Source organism: Notothenia coriiceps, unplaced genomic scaffold, assembly GCF_000735185.1.
Source record: "Notothenia coriiceps isolate Sejong01 unplaced genomic scaffold, NC01 NC01_scaffold00037250, whole genome shotgun sequence".
NCBI classification, from domain to species: Eukaryota; Metazoa; Chordata; class Actinopteri; order Perciformes; family Nototheniidae; genus Notothenia; species Notothenia coriiceps.
The window spans coordinates 11,242,435-11,253,159 of NW_011369951.1; the positions used below are offsets into that span (position 1 = coordinate 11,242,435).

General features: G+C 42.7%; 2 protein-coding genes and 1 long non-coding RNA gene across 4 annotated transcripts in view; 1 reads left to right on the forward strand and 2 right to left on the reverse strand.

Moving 5' to 3' along the window:
• The window catches only part of LOC104966939 (uncharacterized), a 12,815-nt gene extending 3,724 nt beyond the window's left edge, over positions 1-9,091 (reverse strand). The window contains exons 1-2 of the long non-coding RNA XR_800701.1: positions 9,080-9,091; positions 979-982 (exon numbers count right to left, since the gene is read on the reverse strand). This is a non-coding gene — a long non-coding RNA (uncharacterized lncRNA). The remainder of the gene's footprint in view (positions 1-978; positions 983-9,079) is intronic.
• Positions 1-10,161, reverse strand: part of robo1 (roundabout, axon guidance receptor, homolog 1 (Drosophila)) — a 173,537-nt gene extending 163,376 nt beyond the window's left edge. The window contains exon 1 of one of the 2 annotated variants that reach the window (XM_010796292.1): positions 9,329-10,161. In XM_010796292.1, coding sequence (XP_010794594.1) covers positions 9,329-9,443 — 115 coding nt within the window. In that variant the 5' untranslated portion in view covers positions 9,444-10,161. Of the gene's footprint in view, positions 1-9,316 lie in introns of both variants that reach the window. The other variant, XM_010796291.1, reaches the window with a different exon arrangement.
• LOC104966938 (uncharacterized) lies at positions 2,104-4,178 on the forward strand. Its single transcript, XM_010796289.1, has 3 exons — positions 2,104-2,347; positions 2,577-2,758; positions 3,482-4,178. Exons 1-3 carry the CDS (start codon positions 2,197-2,199, stop codon positions 3,776-3,778), a joined length of 630 nt encoding a protein of 209 aa, XP_010794591.1. The 5' UTR covers positions 2,104-2,196; the 3' UTR covers positions 3,779-4,178.
• Positions 10,162-10,725: the final 564 nt, after the last annotated feature.

Below are 10,725 nucleotides of genomic sequence, written 5' to 3' on the forward strand. Positions count from 1 at the left end.
GGTGATGTCATGACGTGTAAATTTAACACGAGCCGAGCGAGCAAGTCACAAGTAAGGGCGTTCAAAGCTTGTTACCAGGCACCGCGTTTCGAACACCCCTAACAACTTCCTGTCGCTTCAGACTGGTAGCCGTCGGAGCTTAAGTGGGGTTTGGTTCCGGCGCCGGAACAGCCGACCTTACAGGTTTCATAGCGGACCCTCGGTCACCCTTGTACAGGAAGCGTCCCGCGTGCGGCTACTGCTAATAGGGGAACTTATCAACCGAGAACCTTCGTCAAAGGAGCGCTTAACTCTTTGCCGGTTGTTACACTTAAGCCGGTGTTTCTTTCAGGGGCGTTTATTAGTGAAGACTAACCGACAACGGAAACTTACTGCTTTGATGTCTTGATACACGGGACGACCATTCCGACTGTGTGCAAAGACTACGTGCCGCTGCATCGCCTGCATATTTCCGACCATGCCCCAAAAAGCCACAGATAAAGCTCTGCTAAGCAGGGAGGGCCCACCCAGCATACGACCTTCGTGATGTGAAGCCAGCGATAGACTGGACGCACAGAAAGAGACCAGAGTCCAGGCGCTCCTCGCACCTGGCAATGCGGTAGTCAGTGACTCTATACCTTCGACTTCAGCTCCATATCTCTGTCGCGTCTTACCGTGAGCTGATAGAGGACGTGTGTCCTCTCTCTGCTGAGTGTTGAGAGATAAGAGAACTCTGTCTCCTCGATCGCTCGCAGGGACGAACACACTATACACTTGCTGGTTAATGGAACTCCCGTACATAGTGTAGCACATGTCCGTGAACGGTGGCGAAACTGACTAGAAGGTGTTAATGGCTCCCACCACTGCTTCTCCTGACGGTACGTCCGATTCGAGTTCTCTGTCCACTTCTGGTCCATTCTTCGCGCGTCTATACCTACAACTGGAGTATATATACCTACCTGACCACACTGATCTCGAGACGCAGCGCGTTGTTAAGACTGAACTGCGTGTGTCTAACGGGGGTGTCTGTGTAGGACAATTCTCGAGTAGAAAGATACTACCTTTTTTGGAATCTTCATCGTTGAGCTGTTGATTGTAATGTTAAGGTCTTGGCAAAGTTTTTTGTGGGTTATTTATTTTGGGGTGAAAATACCGGTCGTCTGGGCGCGCAAAGTTTTAGTCGAACAGATTAGTCGAGGTAGATGGTTGAAATACGCGACCGCGGTACGCGAGCGCGTATTCACCGTCTAGGCGTAGTGACATTCATATATGTAGGCGTCCGACGCAGTCACGAACACAAGAAGTGCCACCCTTGTTTGGAGTCTTCCACGCCAACCGTACGTCGTTAGGATAGGGCGCGACTGTTCCGTAACGTGTGTAGTAAACGGAGTGTTGTTAGGCGGTCGAGACGATGCGTCGTAGTCTTGTGTCCGAAGTGCTACCTATTTATGTAAGCGACGTCGTTTCGTATGTGTTGGTAAATATGTTACTTTGTTGCATTTGTTATCACCAAAAATGTGTTCCGTGAAAGTAAAGCAAGTTCATAATTAGATAGACATCTTGAGGTATTTATTTTCGGTACAGTTTATGTTGAAACTGTTAGAGAGAGTGGCACACTTGTTAGCCTGTTCCATTCTTCTTTGTTTTCCGAAGCCGTGGCATGGAAGTATACTTGCTTCGTTTCTGAAGGAAGTGACTTGGAAGTATGCGACTACCAAGCCAGTATACTCGCGATTGAGAAACGGCCGTTGAATCGGCCGCGGGAGGTGTGAAAATGTACCGTAAAGCAACGACGGTGCGGGACCTATGTGCGGGACACACCAACCTGAATAGGGCGCCGTGAATGCCCGACTGCCTCTGACTGCCTCTGACGGCCTCTGACTCCCAAAATCAGGTAGGTGTGTCAGGGCCTTAAAGGTCATTACACACCAAGCCAATTTTCGGCGTCAATAGATGTCGATAGATCGGCGATTAGCGTCGTGTCGCCCTACTCAGATTGGTGTGTCTTGGTGTGTACTGCACCGTCGGGTCTTTTCGGCCGTGCCGACATCTTCCGCCGCTGATTCGACATGTTGTATTGGGAGGCCGTCGGCCAAAGAAATCACTCTGATTTGGCTGTTCAGCTTAGCAAATCAAACAAACGAATAAGTAGTCACACACAGACGGCTATTCTTTTTAATTTTCATCTCACCTGGACGCAAGAGTTTATTTTTCATCATGGCGATCTGGAATGATGAAACCGAAGACCAATTTATCAGCTACATCCAGGAGAGGCCAGCTCTGTTCGACATTACAGAGAAACTGTACGAGAACCGCATAGTGAAAACCGGACTCTGGCGAGAGATTGAAGCTCTACTTGGTTTATCAGGTATGATTCTCTTTTTTTTTCATCATTTGAGCTCTTTAGCAGAAACTGTTGGTTTGTTATTGTTTGCCAGCGTACAGTGATGTTAACGTGAAATATAATTTTATATTTCAACCTTGTGTTTTGTTGTTATTTTTTGCTAGCTGTTGCTACTGGTTTGGCACTGCATATAGATATGAATTGGACATGCTTACTAGCCACAATGCTTAAATAGTTTATTTGTGTGCTTCAGAGAAAGAGCTCAATAAAAAGTGGGATTCTCTGCGAACCCAGTACACCCGGTACAGGATAATTGCACCATCGGGTAGTTCTGGAACACTAAAGACTGGCAGACAGCAGTGGATCCTGACCAGGCTGCAGTTTCTAGAGCCCTACACAAGAAGGAAGGAGAGTACTTCGAACCTCACCATCACGGTAACTATTTTATTTGTTGAGTAAAAATAAGTGTTTCTTGCTTCTCTCATTTACAAAAACATTATTTCATTCATTTGCAGTGGTAAATATAACAATAACAGAATAATATATATTATTGTATTATAATGATTGATGGATTAATGTGCTCATTGCCATGTGGCAGCTGGTAAAGGAGGAGCTGATTTAAATTACATTATATACTGCTGGGTAGCTTATGAAATTCACCATGGGATCAATAACGTTTTTATCTTAACCTATAATAATAGCTAATACATGATAAAATATGTCTTGATTATATTTTGTATTGTTCTGAATCTTCAAAGTTACTAAAGTTATCAAATAATTAAGTACACTATTGCCCGAATGGGAGTGGAGCAGTACAGTTCTTAAGTAAATGTACTTTTTTACTGTCTACCGCTGTTCATTGTTCAAGATTAAAATGTAAATTTGCAAGACGGTTACCGCCCCTATTCACATGTTGCCTTTCATACGTGATGGTGGCTCCTTCTCCCATTATCTTCCACAATCTGTCTAGAAGTATGCTTTTAGCATCTGAATAGAGCCATCACAGTTTGTCTACAATGTGCCTCTCACACTTGACCTCACCCAAACTAATGGCACACACATTCAGGGTATTGTTTTGTTGTGAATGCTTAGTAAACAGTTTTAAGAATCCATGGTATTAAATCCAACTAATTGTGAATTTATTTTAAATTGTTTAAGGAACCTCAGGTGCCTGCAGAATCACCTGATGGCACCAGCAGTGAAACCTGGACCAGCACCACTGAGGAGTCCTTCCTCTTTGAGGCTGAGTCAAGGCCCTGCACTCCCCTGGCAGAATCCAACATCTGTGGAACAGAGTCCACACCGGCACCGCTCGGAGAGGGGCCAAGCCTACTCAGTCAGTTAAGCACTCCAAGGACTCCGGTGAAGCGCGGCAGGAAGATGCAGGATGAGTCCGCCAGTAAGGCGTCAAAAATATTGATGCACAAGATTGGAACATTTTACTTCCACGGGTGAACATAACGAGGACATCGCGGCCCATTCAAAAGTGTTTGAACACAGACTGCGGCAGTTGTCACGTAATGTGCTGCCACACTTCCTGCATGATGTGGAAAACATCTTCTTTAGGTATTTAAAGGTCTTAGACAGCTTGCCCTGTCTTACTCTGTGGTTGGAGACAGACAGACTGACTGCCCTATATGCATGCATTTACGTCTGAGTGCCCTACAGTGTGCATTTCGGAAGATAGGCTGTTTCATCAGCAACAAAGATAATGAAAGAGCTGACAAACTGTGCTGTAAATTGAACTCATTCTGTCAAACATGAATATGTGTTTTTAATGTGCAGAGGTTTACCAAGTCTGATGTATTTCTTTTAAATAATGGAAGGATGAATACAGCTAAAGAAACCTGAATCAAGCGTTGTTTTTTTTCACCAAAATGCTCAACATCTGGACAACCCTGTTTTACACCTTCTGAAGTAAGAAAACCCTGACCAATCAGTATGATTCACTGGTTCAGCCGTAAACATAATCCTTCATCCACTTCCTGAATGGAAACAGTACCAGGAGAAGACGCTACATTATTAACATTTGATTGTGTTTTAGTTTCGGTTGCTTTTATTATATGGACAATAATTAAAAGAGGCATATTTGTCTTGGGCAATGCGCACCACAACATTAAGCAACTTTAATAAAAAAACCTCTCTTTTTATAGTTTCTTTTTTTGTTAATCCTCAGCCACACATTCTTTATCTATTCTTCTTACACACATCAGAGACGTTTGACATTGACAACACGGCAGCTTTTAAATAACATCTATATGAATTAAAGTGCTAGTGTATTTATTGCCATTGCTTTACTTTTATTAAAACATTTATCATTAGAGTTCAGCTTGATGGAGGCTTGACAAATGATAGCTTCAAGCATTTTAATTTAAACTTTGGCAAGCAAAAAAGTCCTTGTGATGGCGGAGGTTCAAATCCTTAGATTAGTTTATGGCAGTACAATTAAACCCAACCCATTAGTGAATCAGCAGCCAGTCAAGAGACATAAACAACAAAAAGCAGCTTTTTTATATCCTCTCCACTATCCATCTTTTGTATTGATCAGGATATATTTTTAATTGAAATGTTATGCAAATATAAATGTAAATGTGACACATGAAAGCAGAGAGAAATGCCTAGAATGGCATTACATCTAGTGAGTGAAGGGCCTTCAAGTAACAGACATCAGGACAAAAATAGATACATATAAAAAGTGTTTTTTTCCCCTTTACATTCTATTATATATTTGATACGTCTGAGATCCAGATGTGGAAACCAGGCAAAAGACATTGCCTGTAAAAAGTTTAAGTGAAAGTGGCGTGAAAAGAGAATAATAAAACATCAAAGAGTGGGCGGTGTGGTGCCATTTGATTTTTAACCTCTGAAGACCTGCCTCAGCACAGAATGACCCTTGATCCGTAATATCCTCAGACTCCCAGATCCGTGCGCTTTCACTCCGGCCCACGCATGTCACAGCCCCATATTTATGGACCATGTCTTATCACAGTGTCCACCTGTTCTTTTACTTCTCTCTGCTAAAAAGTTTAAATTCTTCTCATAAATCCTCGCATTTGAAGTTTCTTCACGTTTAGGTGAATGCAACAAACTACCAAAGACTGAGTCACAGTTGTAACCACAAAACATAACGCACTACCAGATTCTTAAACCGCACTTAAACAAATATACTACTTAAAGATTTTTTCTATTGCCATCTACTGAAAGAGTACATGGAGTACTTGTTTGCACAAGGGCAAGATAAATATTCAGATACAGACCCAAAGGACTCAAAGAAGCAAGGAATAACCCAGAAAAAAGAAAATAAAGACAACACCTGGCCTCTGGTGCTTATTAACACCTCTCACAGTAAATAACAGGGCGAGTATGAATTAACATTTTATGATGAGTTTTTTAAATGACTTAAGAACAAATATTTGGAAATGTTAGATTTAAAAGAGGAAGAGATATCATACATGCCTCAAACGGGCACGTGCAATAACTGTCTCACATGCCTGAGAAGGTCTGCTGGGTTGGCCTATGTTTCTGATGACAGTGTGTGTGTGTGTGTGTGTGTGTGTGTGTGTGTGTGTGTGTGTGTGTGTGTGTGTGTGTGTGTGTGTGTGTGTGTGTGTCTGTGTGTGTGTGTGTGGTGTTACTGCCTGGCCTCTGACCTAAACCACATGATGCAGTCCACAGATCATTAGCACTCATTCATTCACTCTATCTCCACCAGGCTGTATGTCACTGTTGCCATCTATTGGATACATGAGTTCATATCCCTGCATGTGCAACTCCCATGGAACATATGTCATGCTGGTTTTAGCTTAATTTTATATTTACAATGGTAGTGTGGGTAAAGTTGTAAACGATAGTTGTACATTCAAAGTATCCGTCTTCATCGGTACTTCTGTTTCTTATAGGACTAAGTAGAAAAATATTCACTTTAAATTATATATAAAAGCCCTTTTTACTTAGTATATCTGCAACAAATATGTGTATACTTTGATCAAATTCTTAGAGGCGGCCATTCACGTATGTTTTCTGTTAGCATCTTGTGGGGAGTAAATCAGCTGCAAATCCTATAATCTTCATCATCCATCATAAGGATGAGTCCATGTCACAGAGGAGAATCAAAACCTCAGCAAACAGCACAAGTTTGCACCAAAGCTCATCTTTACGCATGCATACTGGTAAATACACTGTATTAATTATAAACATTGATGTCTTTTTAAAAACCAGGTCTGCTTCTGCTTTCAGCAACACAACCAACCCACCGCAGAGGAGTCTTTTGAGCAGCAAATAGTTGCAATAACTCAGAAGGAGAAGATGTAAAAAGAAAAAAAGGGAATAAAGTTACAGGCGTAACGGAAAGTATTGCAGGGAGGGACATATCTGAGCCTTGTGGAATCAAAGCGACAACTTGTCACTAAAAATAGAAAATGTGATATTTTATTTATTATATACTCACACTCGCACATGCACAAACACACACGGAAACGCATACACCAAAATCTCTATGTATTAGTCCTACTGAGAGTTCACGTATTGGACTGTGTGTGTGTGTGTGTGTGTGTGTGTGTGTGTGTGTGTGTGTGTGTGTGTGTGTGTGTGTGTGTGTGTGTGTGTGTGTGTGTGTGTGTGTTTGTGTGTCTGTCTACATATATTTGGAAAGTGCACACCTTGCTCTGTCAGAGTGAAGAGCTCTGCCTTGCACAGTCTTAGAAGAGATTTAGTCTCAGGTAGCAAATAATAGCTGGTGACATTATCACTTATATCAGCAAGCTGCCCTCATGCATATCACTGTATTATTTGTGGGCTGCCAAATGGAACTTTTGTGTGCAAACTGCAGCGTGCCACATTTAGTGTATAGCAGAAAAGTGAGATAAACCCATACACATTTATACATTTCGGTAGTTATTAAAGATAATGTATGTTTCTACAAGGTGAGATTATAATAAAAAATAGCAAAAATAAGATGCATTTTAAATGTTTTGTATGTGTCAGACTCCATCTAATGTTGTATTTTGATTTCAACCCAGGCAGCATCTTTCAAAAAATAATTAAGTTCATAGTCAAATATACTGTATGCATACAGCAGGGTTTGAGTTCATAGACATGACATGTGCCAAGGCTTTTCTGCAATGCACTATTTGTACAGCTGAAAACAGCTGCCTGCAGCATTTAGAAACAACATTGATGAAAGTGGGGAAAGCAAACCAATACACCAAGGCCATAAAACCAACCTACTTCATATACACACGCATTCATTTGATCCATTACTGATATTAAAATATTGATTATAAATAATAATATACCTTATACTATTGATAATGTGTGCCAGTCCATTGTTGGATTCAATGTTTGAAATGTATTCTAGGATTCAGAGCTTTAAGCTAATGCAGCACTGCACACCTGTGTTTCCTGTGGATCATAACTGAGGTGAACTGCATGTTAATGGTTGTGAGTTTGAGTCTCTGTTCCAGGTCCACAGGGAGTTGTTGGTTCAGGTAAATGATGGCAACGACTTAGAGCTCTTAAACACACCATGAATTTATTACTCGGGCTGTAAAAACGCACATGTTATCAATAAAGTTGATTGACAGGGAGAATGTACACCATCTTTTGTGTTAAGTAGTATGCATGAGCAGAGTCTGATACAAGACAGAAAAAGGTTAGGGTCAGGGTATAGAACAACTCTGAGATACGCTGAAGCAGTATGCAGTAAATGTATGAAAAGTAGTGATCAAGCTCGCTACTATCTTGTAGTCTGCCGGCAGTTTCCTGCTTGTGAATTGGCAAAACACTCAAAACACGTCAAGCACAGAGCAAATAGAATATTTTAAAATATGAAAAACATTTTAGAAAACACATTTCTTTCAATTAAAGATGATGATTTTGTCGTCGCAGCAAAGAGTGCACCAACATCTTTTTCAATTCCTCCCGTATCACTGTTGCCTGAACTCATCTTTGAGCTTGGTTGAGTCAAACTGTCAGCTGATTACAAAATGTGGCATTTGAGACCCCTTTACAGAATTAGAAATTGTATCTTCAAGTAGCTAAATATAAACCTAAACTCAAGACTTCTAGTGTCATTGGCATCCAACACTGTAAAAGATATCACTTTTCATGCCACCCTGTGCCCGCTGTGTCTCCTTGGGAAGGAAAGCACCCTGATCTAGCTTGACTTAGTGCCTCTTCCATCCCATTCAAGTCATTTAATCTTGGAACAGTATCAAGATAGCGATCTCCCTTTAACCTCCACTGAGGGGACGGACACAAAGGGACAAACTCCCCACTTCATCACTCAGCGACAAGCAGTGGTGGCATGCCAAACAATCCCATTAGCCTAAAGCCAAAAGCCTGGGGACAGAAGCTATGTCCTGAATCAACCGCAGCTCTCTGCTCATTTGAACATCCTCTCTCCACCCAACATCCATGCACTCACGTGTCAGCATATATAATGAACTCACTCAGCGCTCCACTCTGCTGTTACTCTGAGGAAATAGGCATTCCCATCACTCTGAGTAGCTTTTTACAACTCAACACTGATCAATTAATGACAACGAATGAGACCCTATGAGATATTCATGCAGGAATATTATAGTGATGCTGGGAGAAAGAGGAGTGCAGGGAGAACATAATAAACTGTGAATTGCAACTCACAGCAAAGGCTAAAGCAGAGACTCTATTGCACTCACGTACATATTGATACATCGTAAAGCTTGTAATGAAAGCAAAGGTCGCTGGCCTCATATAGATAATTTACTTCACTCCCACATACAAGTGCCTGTCACAGAGAAATGAGCTGAGACTTAAACAGCAACCAGCGTAATTAGAAATAGCACACAATGTATCTCACTTTAAGAGTCGAGGGAATGAAAAGAAAAGTCAAAGAAAAGTTAAAGCAAGAAAACAGGTTTGACCCAGTCAGTGAAAAAATGCAAAGAGTAAGAAGGAAAGGAAGAGGAGAAGGGAAGCGGATAAAGTGCAGCAGAGGGAGGAGGAGTTACTCACGGCTCCTGTCACCTTTCCACCTCCAGCTTCCCTTGTGCTTCCCTGAGCCGTCCCCTGGTACACACAGTCCACTCAGCACCTCCGCCAGCAGCACCAGCAGCAGCAGGGGTGTCTGTCCGCCGGCCATGCCTGCGTCCAAAGCTGTCACTGGGGCTACGGCAAAGAGTCGAAGGCCATGGGGAGTTCTATCCCAAACTCGATCATATCTCACACAGCTGTATGGAGAGATCCAAAACAACAACAAAACCTCTTCCAGCTGCTCGGCTTCCCTTGGAGCGTTAGCCCGGGGCCAAACACTGAAGCCCCAGAGGGGTCACACACTCCTTTTCTTAGAGAGCGATAAGAATGATCCCTCTGAAGGAAATAGCGTCACAGAACAGCACTAGTAGACAGGCAAAGTAAGCCTGGAGTTGTAGAGCCTCTCTCTGAAATATTGATCTGGTCCTTTTCCCCGCTCTGCTCTCTTCCTCTTCCTGTTTTTCAGTGCCTCTTGGAATTAGGGATGTCTTTATTGCAGTCCTGGTCAAAGCCCCAACCTGAGCTCAGAACTAACAGCTCCCATGAGCAGAGATGGCACAGGAAGAAGCAAATTGTTTTCCCTCTTGCAGAGCAGAACTTGTTGTAACAGTGAGGACCGGTGACACAACAATGATCCAGAAGCAGCCAACTCCTGTCACTTGCACCAGGCAGTGACTGAGCGACTGTATCCAGGAGTGTGTGTGAATGCATGTGCGTCCTCCCCCTCTCTCCTCGTCCACCTACCTACTCGTCTCAGATCTCACGAGGCAGTGTTGATATGAAAATAAGGAATAAATCACAGAGATAGTTCACTACAGAGCAGCCTTGACTTTGACAACAGAGCGTCTGAGAGAGAGAGGAGGAGAGAGAGAGAGAGTTCATCTAGCAAAGGTGGGAGGGAGGGAGGGAGATACGGAGGAGAGAGACAAGCGTGGGGGGTGTGAGTGCCAATTTCTCAAGTGCAATACCTCTTGCGCTTTTGCACGCCCATGATGCTTGTTTATCAATGTATTTTCATCATGAATACCCACACAGTCTGACTGAGACTCAACCAATGTCACATGTGTGTGTGTGTGTGTGTGTGTGTGTGTGTGTGTGTGTGTGTGTGTGTGTGTGTGTGTGTGTGTGTGTGTGTGTGTGTGTGTGTGTGTGTGGGTGTTAGTGGGGGGTTGCTCCTTAAGCAGATTTACTGTAATCTAAGGCTTTCACTGATTTAAAAAACAACAAAAGAGAAACTGATCCACCTGCATGCCCTACCCCCCGACCTGCCAAACATGCATCTGTTTAGACAAGTACTGCAGACCAGTTAGACTGGCTGCGTGGCAGTACATCGTTTAACTTAATACCTGCAACACCGTTTAGAAAAGATGCATGGATGATAGCAGCTTTAC

Bases quoted from the DNA above. Each gene is read 5' to 3' on its own strand.
- LOC104966938 (XM_010796289.1), top strand. From the start codon at position 2,197: ATGGCGATCTGGAATGATGAAACCGAAGACCAATTTATCAGCTACATC. The intron at 2,348-2,576 runs GTATGATTCTCT...TGTGTGCTTCAG, and splicing joins AGCTCTACTTGGTTTATCAG to AGAAAGAGCTCAATAAAAAG. The intron at 2,759-3,481 runs GTAACTATTTTA...AAATTGTTTAAG, and splicing joins CTTCGAACCTCACCATCACG to GAACCTCAGGTGCCTGCAGA.